This window comes from Calonectris borealis, chromosome 1, assembly GCF_964195595.1.
Source record: "Calonectris borealis chromosome 1, bCalBor7.hap1.2, whole genome shotgun sequence".
Lineage (NCBI taxonomy): Eukaryota > Metazoa > Chordata > Aves > Procellariiformes > Procellariidae > Calonectris > Calonectris borealis.
In genome coordinates this window covers 91840626-91867134 of record NC_134312.1, presented here as the reverse complement: position 1 = coordinate 91867134, position 26509 = coordinate 91840626, and the positions used below count along the sequence as shown (strand labels likewise).

The 26509-nt window shown below is 47.0% G+C and overlaps 1 protein-coding gene across 4 annotated transcripts in view; it reads right to left on the bottom strand.

Annotated features, from left to right (window-relative positions):
- Positions 1–26509, bottom strand: part of LSAMP (limbic system associated membrane protein) — a 1022392-nt gene that overhangs the window by 155054 nt on the left and 840829 nt on the right. For all 4 annotated transcript variants that reach the window (XM_075166906.1, XM_075166925.1, XM_075166915.1 and 1 more), the window contains one exon: positions 12260–12492. In XM_075166906.1, coding sequence (XP_075023007.1) covers positions 12260–12492 — 233 coding nt within the window. The remainder of the gene's footprint in view (positions 1–12259; positions 12493–26509) is intronic.

Here is a 26509-nt window from a genome sequence, read left to right as displayed (position 1 = left end):
CAGCTTCCTCAACCTGCGAAAGTCTTCCAACACCAACTCCACAGGCCCTGGGCTTTCAAATTCCTCCATGCGCTCTTGTGCCATGTAACACACACTCTTGGCATCAGGTTATAAAACCACGAGTCTGCCAGGCTGTGTCCCAGCCTTCTCATTATTTCAGGCACTTTTAACCAGAAAACATAACAAATCAATCAACCAAAAAAGAAGCATGTCTCAGGGCCAAAGGGGCACCACAGGGAGCATGAAGGAGACCAGGCCTCCCACCAGTGCCCAATGCAGTGTGGGCATGATCTATCCATTCCAAAAGGTAGTACCATCAAGTAGCATGAACATGAGCCAGTCTATGCCATCTGGCCTGGAGTCCAGGGCTTTCTCTGATACTATCCACAGAGGGAGTATACGAATAACCAAGGTGTCAGCCTCAATTGCAGTGGTCCACAGGCTTTACACAGCTGTAAATATTCTCCTGGAAAACAGTCATGCCATGAATTACGTGAAACATATTCACAATAGTTAAAAACACAGTAAGAGAAGCGGTCGCTGCCACCCTGTTAACACTCCTCTCAAACAGGCTAATGAGGGGTGGTCTCCCTATGAACTTTTATTCTTAACCTCTTCCCTGTAGGTCAACAAGTGGATTAATCTTTCAGGTAAAATTGTGAATTGGGAGCTCTATGTATTCATAATCCCTAAGATCATCATTGGATTTGTATACTCAAGGTCATAAGGCTTCTGCCTTGCAAAGTCTGTTCTGTCGTTATTTGGGAGATTTATCCTACTTCTTCGCAAATAATTTTTTTTTTTGCATTCAAAACAGGAACATACCCAAAAGTCACATTTCCATCAGTCTAACAAGGGGACAATCATTTTGAAGAGACACTCCAGACTACAGCTGCTGCTGCGGCACCTGCATGAGGGCCATGCGGAATTCAGGTTTAGGATCTTGCTTCTTGGCTTCTCTCCCTTCGAAAGGCTCTTTACTCTGTGTTTTACTTCGCCTGTCTGCACTTACCACATTAACGGATATATTTGCTGCGTACCAAAGCTGAGAGCTGAACCTCCCCGTTAACAAAACGGGAGTAGATGTCCCACTCACCCACTCACTCAGAGTACAGTTTACAGTACTCTAGCCCTAACATGCAGCTTCTTCTGGTGACACAGTTCTGGTCTCCTTGCAGACAATTTTGTCAATGCGTCCAGCAGCCAGCTGGTGACCGCCCTTGCAGGCAGAGTGCTACTAACCTCTCAAGTCAACCATAGCCAGGTGCCCCAGGCCCACCACATCACCCGTACCCTGTGCATAGCTGAGTATCCATATGCCAGGATGCTGTGAAAACAAACTCACTGGTCTTGCAGCCTGAGCGACCCATAAGCTGAGGGCAGCCAAAGGTGAGATGCCATTACATACAAATCACTGCACCATGAGAGTCCCTTCCCCACACATTCAAAGGGAGTGTCTCCTTACCTTATTAAAGGCAAAAGGCTTTTCTTACACTGCTGACAGAGAAGACTCAGAAAGGAATAAAGAAGATAATAGGCTGCCAGAGGCCCAATTTACACCCCCCAAAATTAATGAGTCATTCCAATTAAATTATTTGCCCTAAATTAAAACTTATCACCAAAATCCAATTCTCATTTCATTAAAGAGGACTTCCTTAGTTATCAATTTTTTTTCTCCACAGAATTTTTTTAAAGGTAACCTTCATGGAATGGGAAGAGAAAATGTAATTGTAGTCTACTTTTCTGTTTGAGGAGCCCCGAAAGTTTTATTTTTTAAGAACTATTCCTCATTCCTATATGTGTCCACATAATAAATTAAGATGTTCCTAGAAGATTCTATGGATGACTGGAGAAGTACAAGATCATGCCATCAAATAGACGATGTAAGGGAAATCTGATATATGAAGAAGGAGGGAATTTTAAAAGTAGCGTTGCCCAACCCACAGCAGCCTCAGCCTTTTGGTATCAGAACTGAGAAAGCTCACAACCCCCATTTGGGGATCTCCAAAGGGTCTTTCAGCAAAAGGCAGGCAGACAAATGATGGCACTCTCAATGTGTCTTTGAGAAACCAAACTTTTGGTCGTATTCTTGGACTTTCACACACCACTATGACTTTTCAAGCAGGTTCCTCCTACCACAGGTCTGCCCACTGACAGCCTGAGCTGTGACAGGCAGAGACCCAGCGCTGCTGATGAGAGTGGCCACGTGCTCCCGCTCCCTCAGACTGCCCCGCCAACATTTTTTTCCTTCCCAGGAACAACCTTTCTCCTTTTTCTGTTGGAGATTAATACTTTTTAACCTAATACTTGTTTTTTAAAAGATATTTTCAAAAGCTGTGGTTGGGTTTTGAGAAAGTGCTCCCTGTCTGAATACTCCATAAATGGAAGCCATATGTTTAAGTATCTGTTTCTTTTTTGTCTATTTTGTTGTGTGCACATTTGGCAAGTTATTTTTTCCCCTTAACTATCACATCTCAGGCTTTATTAAACCAAGCTGCTATTCTGTTATTTTGGAGTTTTTTTTCCCAAGCAACCAACTACTGACATTTTAGCAGCTATACAGGAAATGTGATATTAAGTCATTATTTTCTCAGAATGTTTCTTCACTTTCTGGTGAGTAAGGAGCTGCTACTGGGGTAGCAATTCCAATGTTTCTAAAGATAAAAAGAAGAGCTGGAGCTCTGAAAAAGCCATTAAAATCCAAACCCTGAAAACCTATTACTTAATACAATTTATCATTCGTTGTTTTTGTGGAAAGCAGCTGGAGGCTTATCCTACGAGGCATAGCATGCATACACACCAAAAAGACAGACTACGCATCCGTTCAGGAGTGATGAGGGCCAGCAACTGGATAAAGACAAATGGTAGGAGCACATGGTTACTGTGGGTCGGCTGAGGTCAATATGCACCATGCAGACACAAGGATGTGGTAGGAAGGCACAGAGACCATGCCTACCTGCCTTTCGCCACTCTTCAAATCCTCAAGTCACTTTTAAAAGGACAGCCTCATTTTGGAAATACTATCTCCTTGTTCCCTTTCTTGAAATGTCAATTTCTTTCCTTCTGTAATTAATTCATATTAAGTAGTAAAATGGAAAGCTTTTAAAGTAGGAAATAAATTTGCTTCTTTCTACAAGTCTTGATGTTGTTTTTGAACTGCTGGCTCAATTTAGGTTTATTTTACAATCTGTTTCTAGCCAATTCCAATTTCAGATGAAGTCTTGGCTCCAATGAAGCAAAATTCCCTTTAATTTCAGTGGAATCAAGATTTTGATCCAGGTTCACATCCACTAACACAAAGCTACAATGAGTGTAGACAGTAACACGGCAGCCAAAAACACAGAACATGAGCTGGTGGACCCCAGGAATCTGGAATTTCATCCCATATGGAGTTTTGAGCATGGCAGATTTGCAGTATTGACTCCACTGGCACCAGTGAAAAAAGAAAAACAGACAAAAGGAACACACTGTTCCATGAACGCTGGAATTAGCAAGGGCTGGTTTACCGCAGCTCCGTGTCCTAGATCCTGACGCTTCATACCTGGGAAAACCTTCAAAGCTCTTGACCAGTTTTAGTCAAGGTGGCACCCGCCAGCTGGCATGCGTGTGGCTCCAAACCAACCTGCAACCATACAGCCTTTCATGCATCCCATTGGTAAGGGATGCAGGAGGAGACTGGGGTGCACTAGCGAGAATCTGAGGGGCAGGAGCTCTTTTGGGGGCAAGGTCACGGCAGGTATGCGGGGCGCTGGAGTGAGCTGAGCAGAGGACTTCCAAGCAGAAGGGCAGGCAAACAGCGTAACCATACAAATAAACCCATACACACTTTGTTTCCTTAGGAAGCCAAGCTACTCCCAGTATCTCTAGGGTTTGGATATAATAAAAGCTCAACTGAGCGAACCACAAATCTGGCTAACCTCAACCTGGCAGTATTTCTTTCAAATGAAAGGAAGAAAATAAAATGGACAGTTAAAGCTACAGAAAAGGTTGGTCTGAGACAGAGAAATGTGGAGCATGATTAACCTTAGCTTTCATCCGTATTGCAAGTAAAAAGACAAGCTGATCCTAAAGTTTCTAGTGGAGACTAGCTATATATCTTTTCTCATTATTTTGGGTTAGAAATCCAAAGCTTCAGATCAGATCTTTTTGAGATTTTTTTAAAACACATTTTTTGCTCATTTTCAAGCTACTAAGCCTGCTATGTAAAATGAATAAGATATTTATTCCTGGTTATACCAGCACTTTTGTTCTGCAAAAAGATCTCAAGAGGACGTGGCAAAAAAATTGTTCACTCACTACTGACAAGACACTGGCCATCATGGAGGGAGCAAGCAATGGCAATCTATGATTTAGGATGTCCGAGAGGCTATATCCTGTGATGGGCAAATTGGGTCAAATTTCAACAGGTCAAGGGAACTCTGCTGTGCTACCACGGCCACTGCTTTTTCAGCAGTGGGAGCAGGAACACACTTGGCTTTACAATTAATGGTTATTTGCACTCTCTCAAGTGTTAGCAGACTTGGTGGTGGGACTAGGTTCTTGCTATGTTTGGAGCTGAGAGCAAAATATTGTCCCTATTTCACTGTCTTACAGTCCAGGCTAAGACTTGGGACAGTAGACTGAGACAATCAGACCAAGAAAGAACACGGCAAAATCTTTGACAGCACTGGTCTGAATCTAGAATCAGCTGATCAGACAAAATCACACACAAAATCAGCTGATACTGCTCTAAAGAGACCACTCAAGCTAAGCTGATTTATATCACTAAGAGTTGGATTATCATATCAAAATCCTTCCTCCCAGCCATAGGAAAGCATTCCATGTATTTCATGCAATACTTCTTTCTCCAAAATAAGTAAGCATTTTTTGAAGTATTCTGTTTTTGTCTCCTCCCTGCACCTGCAAAGCAAGCACCAAAATACTTCCAGAAAAACCTCCTGATTTATGCACTAAGAAGTGCTGAGATCCAAGCTATATAACAGAGCCAAACCCTGTGCTGCATAGTAACATTCCAGCCATGCCTGGAGATAGGAAAACAGAAGTTAAGAGGCATCAGGACACTATGGGGAGGGCATAAAAATACTAGATGGGGAGCAGCAGGAAGTTTCTTGGTAACCTATGAAACACCAGGTGCAGTTGCCTGCAATTTATGAGTTTGGGCAAAACAAACCAGCACAGAAAACCTAGAAAGATTGCCACCAATACTACTGTGTGCCTGAAATTCTGGAATTATTTTGCTGGTAGGAAATTTTGGACCATGGTAACAGTGGAAGGGAGGCAGCAAGATCTACCGTGCTTCAGTTCCCCAAGATGATTCCCTGCTCTCTCAGCTTATTTTCCCCATCAAACTGATCCGCTGTCACGTCCTTATGAGCACACTGGTCCTGTCTCTCCCAGTCCCCGTAGTAATCTGAATTTATCTCCTCCCTCCAATCTTTACTCCTTCTCCCCCACCGCTCCCAGTAAAATGATCTTTTTTCTTCCTCCCAGAAAATTCATACTCCCATGTTATCTCATTATTCTTTGCAACAGCATGCCAAATTCGCTGTCACTTTCCCACTGGGGCTAAAAAGCCTGAAAAAGACAAAGTGGTCTGTGCTCGTTCTTACCTACTGCAGACTCCCTGGAATTGAAAATACTACAGTGTTAGCGCTCAGAAAGATCCCTCCAAATTCTGGGCTCTGCGCCCACAAAGCGGGGAAGCAAACATCTCTTGGAGAACAGCATCTGACTCCAACATCCTTATTGTCTGGCTAGCAAAGGAAAAACAGCTTCAGCTATCTTCAAACCGCTCTGCTTCCAGCGCTGGCCAAAAAGGTGGGAAAGCCAGGCATGCTGGGCTCCCACCACAGCTCTGCTGAGCGCAAAACCAGCCCAGCTCCGGTCTCCCAGCGACCCGCTGCAAGCGCTGAAAGCCACCAACCCCGTATTCTGGCAGGGAATAAACTCTAGCAGAGAATGACAGAAAGGGGTCTGGAAAGACCAAAAGGATGCATGGCACCATACAGACTGCTCACCCTGGGCTCCTCTCTACAGCCAGTGGAGGGACGCTGACATTTCCACCGGTCAACTCGTCTGATGTATTTTGGATGGCTGCTTTAGGATGAGCTGGACTGTGTCTGAGAAGAGCCTGCTTCTCCTCACTAATGACAAAGGGAGTCCAAGGTGACCTACTCCAGTGGTAACACCTACATTTGGTCAGATGAACCCCACTCTGGCTCACTGGCTCAGGTCCCAGGCTGGTGACCAGCGGAAGTTACCTCCACCTGAAATCTGACTTCAGGCTCCTGTAAAACACACTCATGTGCCTTGCTCCAGTTCTGCTCAGAAACCCTTCTCGCAGTCCCGAAGTCTAAAGCATAATCTTTCTCTATTGCTGTTCTCAGCAATGAGGGCAAGGGCTGAGCGGATGGCGGACCAACACCCTCCCTCCTCAGCCCTAGATCCAGCTCTTACCGAGGGGCTCACTGGCAGAGCAGTGCTTACACCGGGGAAGCCTGGCTGGTTCCAGCTGCCCTTCTGGGTGAAGGATTTCTCTCTGCAGCGCTTTACCAGTCACCCACACAAAGTCCTTTAATTTCAGCGGAGTGGACTGAGAGGGGGCACAGCTAATCTACAACACAGAGTTAATAATAAATTTTCTATGGTTAAATCCCAGCAACAACAAATACATTTTTATACCACTTTGAAACAATGAATGGTCAGTCTGAATCTTTGCAAGCAAGGAGCTCTGCAAAGGCAATGCATAATGGAGAAAGGCTACACCCTGTGGTTCTTTTCACACACTAATGCCTATCAGTTTGAAAGAAAACTGTAGGATTTGGCCTTTAGCTGCTATATATTTGACTTTGAGTTTGTGATTAAGGCTGGACAGTAAACAAGAATTCCTCTTTGTGAAAATTTGCTGCTGATGTTTCCAAATTTGTTTTTGTTTTGCCAAAATGACAAAGCCCTTTTGATTTTTTTTCATGAAATAAACATTAAAACAAGGGAGAGCTCACACTCTTTGAACAGCCAATAACTGGGAATCACAAGAAATGTTAGTGAGCCTGCAGGAGTCCCAGGCTCTGAGCAAAAATGCGAATGTGAGTTCTCTATACCTCAGCTGAATGCTCTAGCTTTTAGATAGGCTGTGGCAACGCTATACCTTTTTCTCTTCCCAATTTTGACCAGAAAAAGCACCTCAGACCTGTAAAACCTTCCTGATTAAATTTTTATCAAAGCCAAAACCAGTGCAATATCTTAGTTTCACTGAAAAGTTCCCAACCATCTCCATTCACAATGATGCCTTGCTGTAAAGGCTCTGGACAGGAATATAGCAACCATCTGCTTGCTCCTAGTTGAAAGAGTTATTCCTTTAGCCTGACTTGGACAGGCCTAAGTCTTCATTGCAGAAAGTTTTAAAACCCTGCATGCTAAGATCTCTGTGCCTTTGTGCCTGTGACTCTGATGAGACAAGTAAGGACTATAGGGATTTCTCCACCGATTTTTAATGCCTGAGAAGAGCTTGAGGATATAGTCCTAAATGAACAAGAACCCAAGGGAAAGGGGCTGCCACTGTGTCCCCGTTACGACTCATTCTCCTGGAACAAGTCACTCAACATACTGGAACAAACGATTAAACATCCCATTTATAAGCACCTAGAGGATAATAATACAGTAAAGGAAAAAATAAGCAATGTACTTTTGGCAAGCATATATTATATCATCCCAGCCTCATTCCCTTTTTTTGTAGGATATCTGGCATAGCAGATAATGCAGGAGCAGGATGTGTGATGATGTGATGTATCTTGACTTCAGAAGGCCCGACAGTCTCTTGAACAAGCTAAGAGAATATGGCGGATGTTAAATCACCATCAGGATGCTTCAAAGAGCTGCAATCAACAGATCACTATCCACCAGGGATGGAGGTTTTAGTGGGTTGCTACCACAGTCTGCTTTTGTGCCCTGATCTCTTCAATACTTTAATTAACACCTTCATGATGGAACAGAAAGAAGGCACCTGACTTTTGTCGATGACACCAAGTTGGGGGCGGTTGCAAGTGCTTTGGAGACCAGGATCATAAGTAAACTGAAGAAGTGGTCTCCATGGAGAAACCAACCAGATGGCATCCAACAGCAGTGAGCACAAAGCGCTATGCTCAGGAAGGGGGGAATGCTCAAATACAGAAGCGGGGAATGAGCTGCAGACTGCACTGCAGACCAGTTACAGAGGGTCAGAAAGCAGCAGAGAGACTGAATAAGCGAAAGCAATGAGGCGCTTTTATAAAAAAAGGTAAATCTCATCTCATTCTGGGGTTAGGTGAAGCATGATATGCAAAACACAGCTGGTACTTTTATCTGCACAACTACATCCTAAACTGGAACTCTTGCTTTGGTTTTGGACAGTATGCTTAAGGAAACATATAGACAAATCGGAGAGTAGTGAAATACATACAACATAAGGGTTGGAAAATGTGACCTGGGAGAAGTAGTGAGTCTGTTAAGCTGGACTAGAGAGGTCTGAGACACAGGGGTTAATAGGTTTCAAGCAGATAAAACATAGTTTTGAGGAAGAGGAGGAGAAATTACCACCATGTGTCTTGGAAGGACCAGAAATAATTTGCAGCAAAATCAATTTGGATCAGATGTTATTAAAAGCTTTCCAAGTGCAAGGAGAGTGAAATAATGGTGATGCATTGGCTATGCAGGCACAGGGTGTCTTCAAAAAATACATGTTAGGGGCAGCCACTGTATAGTTGATCTTGTCTCACTGCATAGGAAGGACAAGACCACCTCTTGTGGGTCCTTCCAGCTCCTTGCTCCTCTGATCAGATACCAACAGAAATATCTGGGGTAGTAAACAGAAAGATGCACTAGTAGCCATTACACCCCAATTGAAGTAGCACGAAATGCTTTGAGTGAGGTGGTGGTTCAAAGCAGTCTCTTCATGTGTTCACCACAGTGCAGAGAGTGCAGTACCAGCATCTGGTAGCACCTGAGCTGGGCAGAGATAGCTATCTCCAGTCTAACCCACCCTGCAAGCAGTGCTGCCCACCTAGGTCAGAAAGACAGAAGTGGCCACAGCTATACTAATGAATCTTTTGGCAGTGAATGCCCACTTCTACCAGCAGAGTTGGCTTGAGGTTTGAAAAGGAGGAAAGACTTATGAAGAGGACTTTTTCTACTTCTAGTGTCTATCAAGTTGTGATTTTTTTTCTTAAGTGTCGTTTCATTACCCCCCTTCTACACCTCTGCAATATGCCCCAGCTGAGAACAACCCTATCAGTGGACATACACACTTAAGAGAGGAAAGGGGCAGACCGAGTAGGCTGTCTATGCAAAGACTGGTGCTGGCTGACAAGGCAGAATTGGCTCTTCCCTTGGAAATACTAAAGGACACAGGCACACACATTAGAGAGGTGATGTCCCTCTTTCAGTGATATACTCCTGCAGCTCTGGTCAGCAGAGCTCACCCCAGGGAAAGATGATTTTCTCAAGGGAGGAAAGGACTTGCTCCTAGAACGCAACTCCATTAGCCTGCAGTGATCTAAACGCCGTGAATCCTTAGGATACACCAAAGCCCATCTATTTCAGCTGGCATTGTGGACATGAAATTGGTCTTCTCTAGTTACAAGTGCTCCAGCACCACTCCAGTATCTGCCTACCTGTTTGTTGGTCTCTGATATAGCCACCCATTTGTTTCTAGCGGTAATAGGGGCTGGGTTTTCACAGTGGCTACACAGATGAGGGGGTTGAACCAGGGGAGATTAAGGACTTGTCTTTGGTATACAGTGCAGCGGGGAGCAGAAATACCCGTGACAGCGCTACCTGAGCAGAACGGGAAGCCTGGGCACGGCCCTAAGGCAGCCTATTGCTTCCAGGGCACGAGCAGCTATCATTGCAGGATCTTTCACTGACAAATCCAGGCATCACCAGCGTGTGCAAAGCTAGCAAGGAGTCTGACCCTGGCTTCTTTTGGTTTCCCTGGGCTTGTTCAATCACTGACCATCATTCCAGATGGTCCAGATTACCACGCAGATCAGTTGACCACCCTGTTATTTAATTTTTCAGGAGCTGTATTTTCTTTTATTTATTTATTTTTACATTTGGGATGCCCAGAGCTTCACATAGCCGATGTTTTTAAATTTATGAACACAAAACCAAGAGAAGTAAATAAAGTACATTAAATAAATAAAACTAACAAGCTTAGCATGACTCAATATCCAAACTCCTTTCATTTGTACTAGTAGCAGACTATTTTTCAGGCAGACAACCTGCAAATCTGAGAACAATAATAATCAATATGAGAAAATGATACTCGGAGAGGAAAGGGATTATTTTCTAACATATACTATTTTCTAATGAATTAGTTTTATTAGTTAAGATTATTTAAAATGAATTATTTATTAGTTTTAAACTAATAAAAACATGGTTTAAAATGATGAGTCTAAGGATTTTGTATTTATATTTTGCTTGGGGTTTTTTTACCAGATGAAATTGAGTTTTAGAAAAATCAAAAGCTATGAGTTTCACCTAATTACAGGATTACAGGACCTGGGGCTTTAAAAGTAAGCACAATATTGCAATGGGTCTTTTGCTAAATCTGTGGCAGGCGTTAAACAAAGGTTATCCACAGATACGTTGTTTACAGGCATCTAGAGTTTAGTGTGCCAAAACCTGAATTTTCTCATCCTCAGAAAGGTGGCAGTAGTTCAGAGCTGGACACCCACACATTTAGGTGAAAGCTAAGCTAGAGAACTCAATTTTGCTGCTTAGGCCCGTATCTAATAGGCACAAATAAAATTAGTAATACATGTGCGTGGCTCTAAAATTCATTTGTGCCTATATTTTTCTTGACAGGTAAATGCAAATTGTATGCTGTGAGATTTTACCAGCAACAAACCACCTAAGCCGGTTAGCTATGCACCGCTATAGGAGCAGCGAGGCAGGGTACACCTCCAGGGCTGGCGAGTGCATTTGACGCCCGGCGCACTCCAGCAAACACTCAGCCAAGCCGGGAGAGCTGCTCTGCCTGCTGGCGCCTGCCGCTCTACATGCTGCTGGGGGAGGGTTTTGTGCAAGAAGACAAACCAGGAGCCTTCTGTCTCACTACACTCGCATGTAAAGCATCACCTCTGACCATACGTCCGGACTTCACCTTGCAGATAAACACTCGGTATGCTAGTTAGCCCCCAGCTTGCCAAGTAATACCAGCAAGAGGAACAGTCCCTTCATGTGTGCATTTGTATCCAGAGCGATTCAAACACTTGCTGGGGGAAATAAAATCCGCAGCTTTTTGGGTTACTAGACAAATCAGGAGAAATAACAAACTCCTGCCTGAATGATAATGTAGAAGCTGAACATATCTGTAATATGTATCAAACACATTCATACATACCTATCTATCTAAGCTGCTCTATAAATATTTTAGATAAATAGGCAGGTAGACAGAATGGCATGAAGATTAAAAGCAAAACAAAACAAAACGGAGTAAACTTGCTCATCTGGTATTCTGGTCTGGACAGGATGGAACAAGTAAACTCCATAATGCCCTTACCAGTAACCGATGAACTCCTTAATGTGTTTACTCTCTGTTATACCATGAATGCAGGTAGACAGATAGGACAGTGCTGGTTCAGATCGCCAAGTTTCCAGTTCCCTATAACACACACAGGAGGAGGGTAGCTAAAAAAGCAGAGGGCAACATAAGGTGCGCGGCAGCTACCTCAGGTACCAGGTTTCACACATACCTAGCGACAGCGCACCCGGCAAACCAATGACCCAGCACAGACAAACACCCAGGAAAATTAATTCCCCAGCTTTGCAAAGAGTTGACAACGGAAGGCTGAAAAACACAGCACAGCAGCTTGCTGACGTAAGAAAAAAGAAAGGAAATCTGAGGAAGGAGGAGGCTAAGAAACCAGAGGGCTGTCTGGGAAGAGATGAGGCAAGCACGACGTTCTGACAAGTGTCATTATAAACAAATGCTTTCCCCTCAGAGCCAGAACAACCAGAGCCAGGAGCCAGGTTTGCATTATACTATAGTATGTCTTAGCATCATTGGTGTCCCCTGCTCTGTCACCGCTTTTGAAAGGATAGACTGACAGCAGAGTAAAGCCATGGCATGCTGTAGTGGAAGGGGACAGTCCTGCTGGCTCCTGTTGTAAACTAAAGGGATACACAGGCTACTGATCCTGGGGTTTCTCTAAGAAAGATACAGATCCCTCCACCAACTGTGTCTTTCACTCTTCGCTCTCTTCTCAGGCATGTTGCTTACCTTGCACGATCAAGTAAACCTGGGAAGTCTTGGGGTGATGCTGTGTCTGCACTGAACACGTATAGGACCCTTCATCATAAACATCCACTTTCTGGATCCGCAGGCTGTATTCCAGGGGGTTTCTCTTCTCCAGCTCTACTCGAGGGTCCAGGGACCACTTGTCCTCTCCAGCAAAAATGATGCCAGAACGGTTTAACCAGGCCACCTTGGAGCTTCTGTCTTCTACATAACACCTGCAGAGGATGAGAAAGGTGAGGGGGAGATTAACAAACCTCTCCATCATTTCCATTTTGTCCCTTCCCTTTACTACTTTGCTCAGAAACTCCATAGCACACTCCTGCCTTGCCAGTAAGCCACAGCATCTCCTCACCATTGCTGCCCCATGGCCATGTATTTCACAATGATTTTTTGAAGAGTTTCAGGACCCTTTGGTTCATGAAACCATGAGATTTGGGGGGCCATGCCTTCTGTTGTCTCTTCCTTTTGACTGTGGCCTACCCCTGCACCAAAAATGACTTTGGAAGGCCACAAGAGATCTTGGTCGCCAAATCCCTTCTAACCCTGCCAATGGGAAAGGTCAGAAGGAATTCTTCCCATGCTTCTCCCTCACCTTCAAAAGTTAAGTATACAAAAGAGTTACATTGCCAGCCCCTGGCCAGCCTGGAGGGCAAAGGTTCAGGGCTCCAGCTTTGTCAGCTCAGGGCACAGCTGCTCCATCCCTCAGTTTCAGCAGCACAAAAATGGCTTTGTGGAAAGAGATTCACTCCTCAAACACCACACCCTTGCCAATGCACATCTGCCCGCTTGTGCAGGCAAGTGTGGATTTCAGGCTGAAAAAGAAAGGCTGCAGGGGTGTCACTGCCATCCCTGTGACACACTCGGCATGTCCTGTGAACATCCCAGGTGAGGAGGAATGACAGCTAGGCGCGGCAGGAATAGAAGTGGCAGCAGGACCAGCAACTGCCACATCCCCAATTGCCAACCGTTGCAAGGCAGAGGACAGACTAGCCCTATTGCAACTGCATGACAGGCATTTTGCTCCTTGCCAGAAGGCGCTGCGAAGACAAATGCATTTTGGCCAAGGCACCTGCTCTGTACTGCTTCCCACCTCCAGAAAATGGTTTGCACAGAAAAGATGAGGAGGTGCCAACAAGGAGGCACATCCTGCTCGCTCTCAGCTGTGCCTCATTCGAGAGGTCCGGAGCTGAAGAAGACATGGGGACATAACTCCTCTTTCACCCTGGCAGCCATACCCACCAGGGCCAGGCTCAGACAGGCTGAGAGAGGTTTGCCCTGCAGCAGCTCGCACCATGTTTGCTCTGCAGATAAATAGGGAAGCTCAGTCTCCAGAGCTGTTGCTCCTTCACCTCTCAGAGCTCTGCTCACAGCCTCCCAGCATCCAAATAACCCAGCACCTCACCCCACCACTATTCTTACACGTGTTGTATTTGAGAGAGCAAAGAGAGAGGATAAAGATTATCGCTTCAAGATAAGACAAATATTTGACAGTAGGCTTTCATACAGCCTCTTAGCACGGGTCAGACATTTTCCAAGTTCCTCTATTTGAATGCATTTCATTCATGCTGCGCTGCAGCTGCCGTCCGTTGCGACATGACTGTACCATTACGGCCGGCACCTCTCACCCCCTCCCTTTTGGCACGCCCATGGATGCTCTCCGAGTTGTTCTGGGGTTACTTGTGGGCAGGAGGAAAGGCAGGCTGCGTGAGCGTCGATGGGAGGCAGGCACGCCATGCTGCTGGCCAAGCTGGAAGCAGCTCTGACAAACATTTGCTTTAGAGAGCAGCCCAACAGGCCTCGGCCAGCACCACCGCCGTCCAGCCAAGGGAGGGGAGCGAGGGTTCGCCCCTCAGGCCAGAGCCCACCCTCCTGGCCAGGCAGGCGCTTGACCTGAGGTGAGCTCTCAGCTCTGATCTGCGTTTTGTTTTTAAAAAGCTGCTCTTTGTAAAAAAGAAAGGGGCAGGGGAATCCATGAGCAGCCACTGACATGTAGAAACCAGCACCACGTCGACGAGGCGGTGCCCCAGTTCAGTTGGCCACCCCGGGCTGTAATCACCAGTGACGGGAGCTGGAAGCAAGGACCCGGGGAGGGCTCTGTGCCGCAGGGCTGGGAGCAGTGGCCCTACAGGGACACCCAGACTGTCTCCAGAGCCAGCTGCCTTAGGGTCGCACACGTTTCTGTGTAGAGTCGTAACAGCACCGAGAATTTGGGGTTAGGTCTTTTTCAAAGGTGTTCAAAGCCCCCCTCTGCACATTTTGGATTTGTGAAAATCCCGAGGGGGATGGTGGTGAGAAGCTAAGCAGATTAACCGCTGAAGCTGAAGTCAGTGGGAGCTCAAGTTTCTTAGTCAGTTCTGAAAATCCCCTGGCACACCTATCAGTGCTGCTGGGCACCAGCAGATCCAGCACACTGCACCAGCCCCACTGGGCTTCTTTCCGGACCCACACCACGGCGCTACATGATACAGCGCAGCACCCCAGGGCTCTGCCCCACACCCGGGCGTTACACGCCTCTGCTTGGAGGTAGCAAAGATGCCCCTGCGACGTCCCTCGGGTCAATAACAGCTCAGCAGCACAGTCGGAGCAAAGCCTCATCCTCTCGCTCCCGAGGGGATACTCACCCAAGGACCCTCCCTCCTCTCTGCCGAAGAGAAAATGTGTGTCATAACCTGTCCTACACCCCCCAAGGTCAGCCCTAGGAGGGTAGTCAATAGTTACAGTCAGACAACTTTACAAGTACCCCTGAAATAAGTTAGCAGGTGCTACCAAAATAAAGTGAGGAGGAGAGAGAAGGAGAGGGAAAGGAGGAAATTGGGAAGAATAAGTGAAATGGATTTGAGCTGCTCTGTTCAGCATACCTGTTCCCCTCAAACTGTCAGGGAAAATCAGTGTACAAATGTGGAAATTCCAAGTCCTGGCACGCTCCGAACATGCATCCATGTGGATGATGCATCTCAGTATGTCCGTCTGCACACGCGCACCCTCTTAGTCTGCCAGAGATGCCACCCAGCTGTATGGATCACGCTTTAATAAGGATTTATGGTGATGATTTTCACAGTGTAATAAGTGCTAATTCAATACTAATAGAATATTAAATGGCACGTTAACTGACATTTTAAGTGCAATGCAATAGGAGCATGGCATCAGCAAGATATTAAATGACTCTTATCGTTCACTAATAATCAATAATCAAGTTCACAGAGACAGTCAAACGCTTTTCATTAGGCTTATTGAAAGCATTACCATCGGCGTCAGTGAACGCTAATAAACGATTTGCAATCCATCCATTTTGCTTTTCCTTATGGTTTCAGGTTTAATTTCTTGACATCTGCTGATGCGGCTAACGAGAAGAGCAGCTAGTGGTGATGGTCATGCCTTGCACGATCACTGCAGGGACTCAAAAACTACTGATCTCCAACCATAGACACAGAAGGATAAAAAATCTTGCTGCCATGTCCCTTTAGCCCCCCGTGCCCTCTCATAAACAAACACAGCAAAGTTTGGCACCTCAGTTTTTTAGTGACTGCCCTATCTTTAGCTGCTACAGATGTGTTTCCAGTTCTCACATAGTGGCTAACAACTGCGTAACAACCAGCCAGGAGAGGATGGACGGAAACTGGATGCGGAGGACGGAAACTGGATGCGGAGAAAGGAACCTGGGCCATCCTCGCACACCTCCCTCAGCCTCGGTTTCCCCAGGCGCAAAATGCAGACGATGGGGCTGAGCCATGCCGCAGGAGGGAGGGGGGGGTTTGATGCTTTCACCGGCAGAACACTTTGGGACCTTCAGCAGGAACCATCGCCTCGAACGGGAGGGAGGGCTGCCCACCGCCATTCCTGGCCCCTGGACTTCAGGCCGGGAGGGGACATCAGGCAGCACGCAGGCAGGGGGAGAGCAGGAGCCGGGAGCGGGCCTGCTGCTCGTCCTCTCTCCTCCCACGCCTGCCGGCCTAACGGGCAGCGCTGGGCCAAAGCAGCGTCCCGCAAACCTGCCTTCATAGGCTCTGAGGTAAACTCCATCTGGGTAGGGGAGACGTCTTTTTTTTTCCCCTCCTTGAAAGCATTTGGGCTTATTCCTATGGATAAGTGGGGAAGCGAGCTAAGAAAAGGAGAGGGAGGCTCAGGCGTCCGCATCTCCTCTCCCAGCAAACACCGAGGCTGGAGGCCTCACTGCCCGCTCTGCCTCGCTCCCTTCTTGGCGCCTGACTCCCCGCCCCAGCGGCTCCCGCTCCTCCTCCCGCCGAGGCACCGCCGCGCAGTGCATTGATTTCCCAGCACGTCGCTGTAACGCGCCTCGCGGCTGATGTTGCGCCTGTCACTCCAGCGGCTCTCCCCCCTGAGCTTTCCGCCCTCCCTTCCCTCCGGCGAACAGACGGGCACGCTGCCGAGAGGCGGCATTTGGTCGGAAAGCCCTAGCGCGGGCCCCCCGGGCTGGATGTCCCACCGCCCGGGTGGGGGTTGCAGGGGAGGAGGAGGAGGAGGATGCACGAGAGCTGGGGGCTCACCAGAGCGCTTCCCGCTCTGCCTCAGAGAAAGCAGCTCAGCAGCTACGCCCCTGGGCTATGGAGTGGGGTATTTTATTGCCTTCGGGGGGGGTCTCTTTGGGGTGAGTTCAGTGGTGCTTGGAAGGGGTGGATATTTAGAGCCTACAGTGATGAAAAGGCAGGAAGGAATCCCTGTAGGACCTGGTGAAGCTGCTGTTTAAATGATTACTTTAACGCTGTGGAGATTTTACAGCATTATCAATGATGTATTGGGTCAGCTTGAACCCGGGATAATTGTTTGGGGTTTTTTTATTGTTGTTGTAATTCCAAATAAATAAATTCTTTTACAGCAGACCCAATCCCACAGTTCTCTGCCAGAGCCCCGCTAGTGAGAAGAGGCAAGCTGCTAGGTTTAAATGAAATATGGCGTGCTACTTCACCAGCAAGCCACAGCTCTTACCTCATTTGGGGGAAAAATAAATAAATAGCATGGTTTCAGACTGCATTTTCTGCCCTCTTTCTCCAAAGCACGTTGTGGCGACAGCTCTGTGTCATAATTCCCACATTCCTCTTTAATCATCTTTTCTGTTAACCCTTTGATCATCTCTTCTGTAAGACAATCTCTGTGCAGCAGTCCAAAACTCGGCAGCCTGCTGCACACGCAATTAAGCACCTGGAACCCACCCCATTGCACCCACCGAGGAACACGACCCCCTTTTGCCAGAGGATATCACAACCCGCCCTGGAACAGATCTCCTGCCTTTCCCTGTCTCTGTGATGAGCCTGCTCTAATCTTTTCACTTCACACACACTTGCAGGATCCAGCCAACAACTTCCCCCGCTGCCCTCTACCCCCAGCAGCAAAATGGCAAGAGGGAAAAGAGAGAGGGATCAAACACGGCTTCCTCGGCACAAAGCAACGTCAGCTCCCGGCTGCCAGCTCTGAACGTGCAAGACAAATTCTCTGTTGTGTTGCAAAGTATGATCCTGGAAAGCTAATGCGATGGTTAAACACAATACCGCTTGCAGCCTTGTGAAGAAAGCTCAAGGGTAACTCAGGCTGGCGCTGTTTTGTCTTATCTTCTCATGCTCTTCAGCCCTTCCCTGCATGGCAAGCAAGGACTCTTAACACAGCGACGGTCAACCGGGGGAGCAGTAAGAGCCCAACCCCTCTGCTATGCTCCAGCAGGGACGTGGGCAGCAAGGGCTAAGATCAGGCCCCGGGCATGCCAGCCCTGACCCTCCCAGGCAGGGCGCTCAGGGCAAGAGTCCAGCCAGGCCCCGCAAAGCCACTGCAGTGCCAGACCTTGCCAGCATTTCAAGAGCAACACAGTGCTGCCGCTGCAGCAGCCAGCTCCCTTTCCCTGGTGCACAGTCCCCGCCAGAGGAGTATGCTGGCAGAGCACGTAGAAGCACATAGTCCAGAGGAGTAATGTAGGAGCTGTTGGCCCTGTGTGGTTCCCACTGCTCCGGATCAGGCTCTCCTCAGCAGGAGATGCTACAGAAGACGCTATAGCTGAACATACCTTCATCTCTGTGAAGGCTAAGTGGATGGCAGTGGGAAACTGCATCAACCGAGCGTCTGAAAGCCAAGCGCCAAAAGCCTCATCATTTTGCCGAATTTGAATAGACATGGGCGTGAGGTGTTGCTCAAACTTCTCCTTCTCCCTGCTGCCACTGCTCCTCTCCTTCCCCAGCCTGGTCCAGCTGCTGCTCCTCTCCTGATGAGCCACGACCCACAGCAGGGTCACTGTTTGAGAGCGAATGCTGTGCTGAAGCAGGATGGATTCCTAAAATGTGGCATAAATAGCTCCTGAGCCACCACTGCCAGCATGATACACAGGCCCTCGGAGGGATTTAGAAAACCACTGCTTAAAGCCAGTCCTGCGCTCGAAAACTGGCAGGAGGGGGAAACTGCCACATCTGTTCAGCCCACGCTTTCTTTCAGCCATATTATGCTGTGACCTTGCTCGTCACACCTGTCTGCAGCTCCCTGGGTATCTCAGCACTTAGGTGACAATTTCGGGCCATCCCCCTGTTGGGGCGGTGCAGGGCTGATAGGAAGCCTGCACTTCTGCTCATCCTGTTTAGTAAATTGCCACTTGGGGAGTGCGAGGCTAGGACGGGCTTCCCGGGTCAGGGAGCCCGAGCCTCCTCCGGCACAGCCAGCTGCACCTTATCGTCTTTTTCAGAGACGTACTTCATTCCTACTTAAGCCTAGTTTGGCGGGGCGTACCCTCCCCCTGCTTCGTAGTGTTCAGAGTCTTTCTGCTCTGCTGATTAGAAACTTTTTTTCTAATTCTAAGTCTAGATTTATTCATGGCTGGTTTATATCCATTCCCTCTCACGCCAACACCATCCTTTAGCTTAAATAGCTCTTCTCTCTCCCGGGTGCTTATCTTCCAGCGTGTTCACAGAGAGCAATCATATTCCCCCTCAGCCTTCATTTTGCTGGGCTCAACAAGCCAAACTCTCCTAGTTTCTTCTTGTATGATAGACTCTCCATTGCCCTAAACATCCCAGTAGCCCTTCTCAGCACCTGCTCCAGTCTGAATTCCTCTTTCGTGACCAGAATTCGTACCCAGCTTTCTAGATGAGGACTCCCCAGTGCCTTGTACAGAAACATTCCTATCTCACTCTCTCTCTCCCATCAACTCTTTTTAATGAAAGCAAAAAGAATTGCAACCAGTGAATATGACTATCAGTGCAGAACTGCTCATGTGCTGTAAGCATCCTCGTCTCTCAGTCCATGTGATACGCATGGAAAACGAAACCCAAGGGAATTCACCAAAAATACACCAGCCTAAAAAGACAGATAGCTGCATGGGCTCTCACTAGCAGACACACAGCTGGTCTCACACCGGTTTTCTTTCTGTTAAAATGACTATTTAGGAGTATAGGTTCCTATTTGTAGAGAAAAAAACAGAAATCAAGCCCAAAATTACAGTAATTCTTATGCCAGTACTCTCCTGGGGTGGATGTAACTATATAAAAATAAGAGAACTTACACTGGCATGATTTATTGTTCTTCCCATCTTCTGGGGATCAGTATACCTGCATAAACAACTTCAGTCCACATCCATTCCATCAGAGCTACCTTCTTAACAATATCAATACGAGCTGCTATGAACAAAGTTAACTCCATCCTAGCCACATCCCAGCACAGTTTAAAACTTCAAAATACAGAAAAAGCCTCAGACTGAGGTCTACCACTACGGTGCCAGGTTTTCTTATATCCCACCAGACCTAGGAAAAATCCTCCATTTCTTTATAGCGTAGTCAGGAATCCCTTGGATGGCCCTTTGCCCACTCCGAGGCGCGTATCTGGAGTGACTGTCTCCAGCTACAGGGCTCCTGCCAGAGCAGACTTGTTCTCCACGCGTGCGCAGAGGGGCTGAACTGCTCTCTGGCTGATGCTTGCAGAAATGCCAAATGCTCTGACAGCTTGCATCAAGATCTTGCACCGAGATCAGTTGGGAGGATGAGATTGCTGAGGGAACAGAACCTGAGCTCCCTCTTTCCCTTTTGGGTTAGCTGAGGACTCGTCAGAGTGCCTTTTCGGTCCAGCCAGAAACCTGTCTCTGATCTTGATCCAGCACGATTAGGTGATGCTAATCAGCTATTGATCACACGGCCTTAGTGAAATGTCCAACCAGGAGCGTATTACTCGCTCTGCTGTCCGCAGCTTCCCATAGCGTCATGGGGCTCCTGCACCATCAAAAGGGGAAACCAGGGAATAGCAGAGATGATGCAGAATGGCAATGGGGAATTTGTCTTCTGGTTGCACTGCGCCTACACTAAGGACCCTGTGTTTTTGCCATCACTAAGACATGGGCTGACATTTAAAAAGTACCTGCGGTCACTTAGGAACTAAAGTTCACTGAAAGACAATAGTAATTAGTCACTTATGTGAACTGGATATTGGCTTTTATGCCAAATTTGTAAAAGGACCAGAAACCTAACAGCTACTGATGAGTCTCTGCGCCATTAGGACTTCTTTTCTGATTGAGGGATACACCAAGAATAGGAATGGAAGCACTAATAAGGCGCCCATACAGACTACCATTCCCTTTATTTTCCTTCACAAACTTCAGTACTGGAAATCACCTATTTCTTTTACCTGAACCCCCAGTGCCTTGTAGGTAACTTTCATGTGGTCACCACCAGGAAACTCCAGAAAAGCTACTTCCAAACTTTTCCCTTGGATTTCTTAAAAAAAAAAAAAAAAAAAAGTAGTGTGTTTCAGAGATGTGATCTCCTCCTCTGACAGGAGGGGAGGGCGGGTTTGGCTGGCAAGTCCACGTGACTCTGTATCTGGTAATTATCCAGCCGCAGAAGCAATCTGAAACGTTCTGTGCTGTCGCGGAGAATGACAGCACCTGGAGCTCCAGCACCCAGATAAAAAGCGGAGAGACAATCGGGCAGATGGAGAAAGGCAATGCTACATCGTGGGGCGGCAAGGGGGGGAGAGAAAGGGGAGGGGGGAGAGGCAAAAGCTGGCGAGAAACATCAAGGCAGCCGGCACAGCTACTGGAGAATGAGATAATGCCACAGATTAGTAATGCAAAGGGCAGCACTAAAAAAGGGGGACACAGAGAGAGAAACAGAGTGAGGGGAAGTCTGGAGAGAGTGGGTGCAGAAGAGGGACAGTGCGAACACAAGAGGGAACGGGAGACTGATGCTAGAGGGAGCTTCAAAGCGTTCTGTGTGTTCTCGGGTCCCTTCCTCCCGCCCCAGTCACGGGCTAAAAATGCAGGAGGTATCACCAGAGGCTGTCACAGAGCAAGGGTGAGATTTGCAAATCAACTCCTCGCAGCTGAAGAGAGACGTGGCACTGCAAATAGCACTTTCCAGGTTGTGGATTCCAGTGGTTTGCTCAGGGACGGAGACTACAAAACTTAAGATAGAAATAATTAAGACTGGAGCTTTGGGGCATCACCTAACGTATTTTGTATGGAGGAGAAGTGAGAAGGAGGTTCACTGTGTTCCCTGTCACAGTCTCACACACAGAGGCACGTGTAAGCCTGCAAAACAGTCCATGTGATTGATGCCATGGTGCCATGGCCCAGTTCCAAAAGGCAAGGCACCATACATGCCATCCCACGCAGCCACGTGACAGCATCAGCGTGTGCCCCCAGGGCTGTGGCAAACGAGGGGCATGCCCACAGGACTGGCAGCAGCCTTCGATGGGTCAGGAAGAGCTGACTGACAGGTGGCTAGAAGCCATGTACAGCCTTTAGCCATGTACATGACTCTAGAAGCCATGTACACCTCTAGGAAGGTGTCGTGGTTTAACCCGGCAGGCAGCCAAACACCACACAAACGCTCACTCACTCCGCACCCCCCAGTGGGATGGGGAAGAGAATCGAAAAAAAAAAAGTAAAAGTAAAATTCGTGGATTGAGATAAAGACAGCTTAATAGAACAGAAAAAGAAGGGATAATAATAATAATAATGGTAGAATATACAAAGTGAGTGATGCACAATGCAATTGCTCACCACCTGCTGACCGATAACCAAGTAGCGATTGCTACTTCCTGGACCACGCCTCCCATTCATGTACTGAGCATGACATCACATGATATGGAATACCCCGTTGGCCAGCTGGGCCAGCTGTCCCGGCTATGTTCCCTCCCAGCCTCTTGTTCACTTGGTAGAGCATGGGAAGCTGAAAAGTCCTTGACTATAGGGTACTTAGCAACAACTAAAACCATCAGTGTGTTATCAACATTCTTCTCATGCTAAATCCAAAACACAGCACTAGGAAGATTTAACTCTATCCCAGCCGAAACCAGGATAGAAGGTTTCTGACGTGCGAAAATACAGCCAAACAGACAATCAGATTAGGGCCAAAGGCTTGTCAGGGACTGATGTTGGCCATCAGCCTCAACACTTGCTGGGGTAGTGAACGAGGTATCGGAGTGATCAATGGATCTGCCATGGCAGCACCTCTCCATGGAGGCAGGAGGAACTAAGTGCCCACACCTGAACATTTGGGGAAGGAAATGGGAACAGTAGCAGCAGCGAACGGATATCACAAGGTCTGAGGAGTGGGCCACACGGTCCAATGACCACCCTCCCATGATTAGTGACAGATGTTTCAAAGAAAGGTGGAATACCTCCTAAAAGGACAATGTAAATCACCCTTTATGCAATTTCATGATCCTTCCCAGCCATAAAAGCCTATTAATCTAGCCCCAAGCAAACGTAAGTTGCCCTCCTCTCCGAATGACAGCTTGCATTCCACCTTGTAAGTTTGTACTCTGCCTTTCTTATCCCCAAGCATTTTTCAACCCCCTGCCCCCTTTTTCTTTTTCTAAACTCATTAACATCCTCATCTTGGTGATACTTTCTGGCTGAGAATTTTGTAGGTTAACCCTTAATTGGTACGAGGCTGTGAAAGAATATCAGATTTCAGTGTTACGTGAAACTGGCAGGTCTCCTGTTCTGTACTATATGAAATAGTTCTTCCAATACCCGAGGAGCACACTACCTGAAACCCAGGAATGCGCCTTCTATTTTGTGGAACCTAATGTCCATTTCATCTCATACTGCTCCTTCTCCAAAAGGGAAAAGACAATATTGCATCTGAAGCACTAGCCCTCGTCCTGGGCGGGTAGGAGGGAAGGACCCACGCCAAGGAGGAATCAGTCTTGAAATTCTTTGCAGGGGCAGATCAGAGTGGGAATGGGAGCAATATTAGGGAAAATAAGACTTAACTTTCCCTTTTTTTTCTGAGGTCATGAGAGTATCAGAGGTGGCTCAACCAAGTTATCATTCTCCCTTCCAAACGCTGCCCTCGGACCACCAGCAACTGACTGTGAAGGGTGGCATTTCACAATGAATGAGAAAGTGGGCCCATCCTGCCTGCTCACTCCCAGCTGCTGCATTTCAACAAGGGACACCTCCTTGATGTGCAAACACGCCAGTTATTATTTACAGCTGACCTTTTCCCTCTCCGGCTCCTGCTGCTGCAGCACTGCTGGTGGAGTCAGGGCTTGTAGAGATTGCAGAGACGATGTGTAGCGAAACATGTTAGCTTCCCTGCCTGTGCCAGAGCTGTCATCAGTGCCACTGTGGATTGAGCGGCACCCATGCAAGCAACAGTGGAAATATGAAGAAAAAAAGCCTAATGTAGACAAAGCCTTTGAGGAGCTTAACCCCTCTTCCCCTTTTCCATCTCTCTCCCACTTGAAAGCAGAGAACAGCTTCTGAGCAAGACACACGCTCTCATTTCCATATCTAAAGCCAGTCCCGAAATACCATCGTGAAATAATGCTCTCAGAGAGGAGACCACGAAGCAGATTCCCTTTGAGAGATTCTGCTGCTTCGCTTTTTAATTCCACCCAAAAACAACTGCCACCAAATAGTAAGTGCACCTGGACCGTTGCAGTCAATCTCAGGCAGCTTGTTACCAGAATGATATCGGGAAATTGGAGGGAATTCAGAGGCAAGCAACAACAAAATCCATCAAGGGCTGGAAAGGGATCAGCATCTAAGGGAAGCTTAAAAATATTAAATATGTATAACTTGACTAAGAGAGGACTTAAAAGGGACATGTTGACAAGCTATACCTCTTTGAAAGCTGAAAGCACTGAGGGAAGAGAGGAATTATTTAGCAAGATGCGTAGGGGTCTAGAAAGGAGTAACGGGTCAGAAAAAGCAGAGAAATAAGTCTGTTTGAACTTGAGGAAAAACTTTTTGTCATCTACAAGCGCTAGCCTCGTGAAGAGTCTCCCAAGGAAAGCAAGGAAACCCCTTTGTTTCAGACGATTAAAACAAAGTTGGTCTGAGGACCAGAGGATGTTTAGGCTGTGCGGGGAAGAGCTTCACAGTGGCTGCAGGGAGAACAAACTACAATGAGCTGGTCTTACTACTTTTACCACCTACCTGGCAGAGTTCAGCAATAGGTCAGGAGAAGACAACTCCTCTCGCAAGTTTCTTTCAGACAAAGTAATGGTTTTTAGCTATTTTCACTTCACATACCGCTAAATATTTCTCGGCAAGACCTTAGATCTCTATATACTGTACTGGAATTAAGTGGCACAGGTATGGTTTTGTTTTCATAAACTGGATCTATTAGAAGTCATCCATGGACAGGTTAAAAACACTACTGAAACCAAGACTGAAAGTGTTATTATTTCCAAAAGCCATTGGCATATGGTCATATCCCAAATGTGCTGCACTTGAAGTTGCCAGGCACTTAGAAGTTGCAAGTGAAGCCTGATTTCTCAAAGTGCTTAGCATTGAAATTAAGGCCAGATTTGTCAGACTGCTTTTGGGCCTACCAGCTCCCAGAGTAACGCGCAAGAACCACATTTTCAAAACAGCGTTTGGCACAGTGAGCTCCTTTACCAATATAGCCACTTCTCTTGCTGCCTAAAATGACATACTTTTGAAAATCTGTCCCACGGGTGTTTTACAATCATAGAACAAAGTGCTGCAAACTTCAGACTCGCATGCTGGATTTATCTTGTGTGTTGAAGAACTCCTTTAAATCAAAACCACAGCAAAGCTGTAACAGCTAGGCAACCCTCAACTCCATTTTCTTTCCTTTATTTGCAGCTTTGCTAAATTTTGCCTTTCCCTAATGCACCACTTCTGTCCATCATCAGGCCTTGCTCAAGGACGCATCTGAAAAAGACTTGCAGGGAAGGTAGAGGAGAGAAGGTGCTGAGAGGGAGAAGTCCCAAGAGCTTTGATCTGAGCTTACCTTTATCCCCACATGCACAATATGCCTTGCAGAGGAGGACATGCTTATAAATAAATAAACAGCAGAGGAGAGGGGGAAGAGTGGAAAAAAAGAAATGTCAAGATATATTTGACAGAGTTTCTGCTGTTGGCATGAAAGCCAGGAGCTGGCTTAAAACCTCACATTTGCAAACAGAATGGGAGGAAGGTACAACTCATTGAGAAAGGGGGGCAGGAATAATTCCCACAGCTTCATCTCCATGCCATCCTACTAACCACAATAATATCTTGTGCTGTCTTTCCTCTGAGACCCTTGCAGGACTTGGTCTTGCAAGGCAACTCAGCACATGCTGAACGTCAGTGTTTTTGTCAAAGGGACTGAGCACTGTGGAACTGCAGCTCTTGCGCTTCGTGGAGAAGTATAATGATGCCTGGTTTACACATACGGAGACACTGGAGAAGGAAAGAATTAGGCTGTGCAGAGTCCTACAATGAAATAATTTTACCTCTAGAAACAAAACTTGACAGACCTGACCTGTCTCATACGGAACTTTCTTTGGTGTGTATTGGTTGCATGGGGGTAGTGAGAGGGGGGCAGCGATGGCTGCATAACAGCCTTCACAAACCCAGGTGCCACCTCCAGGCATGCTTGTCTTAGCACTACTGCGAGAGATAATGCTTTTCTTTCTCTCTAATTGGGATGCCCAGGGACATGCAACCAGCGCAGAAAGGACTCACTGAAGCACAAGCTCTTCCTACCCACAGTTTGAAGGCAACCGGCTTGGGTCACTTGGCTCTGGGCTCTGGAGCCTGAACTACCAGGCATAACCACAGGGACTGCTCCGACTGCTTCTGCACCTTCTGACCTGCAGTCTTCTGGCACTGGCAAAACAAGCTGCGCAAATTGGCTGGAACACAGAACGTAAAGCCTTTTCATTTCTTAGCGAAGACAATGGTGCTTAATCCTACTGGAAGCATTTACCCAGGGATATCTTATCTGGATCAACTGACATCCCTGCCTCTTCTCCCAAGAGCCTGCTGTGAAACGAAACCACTCC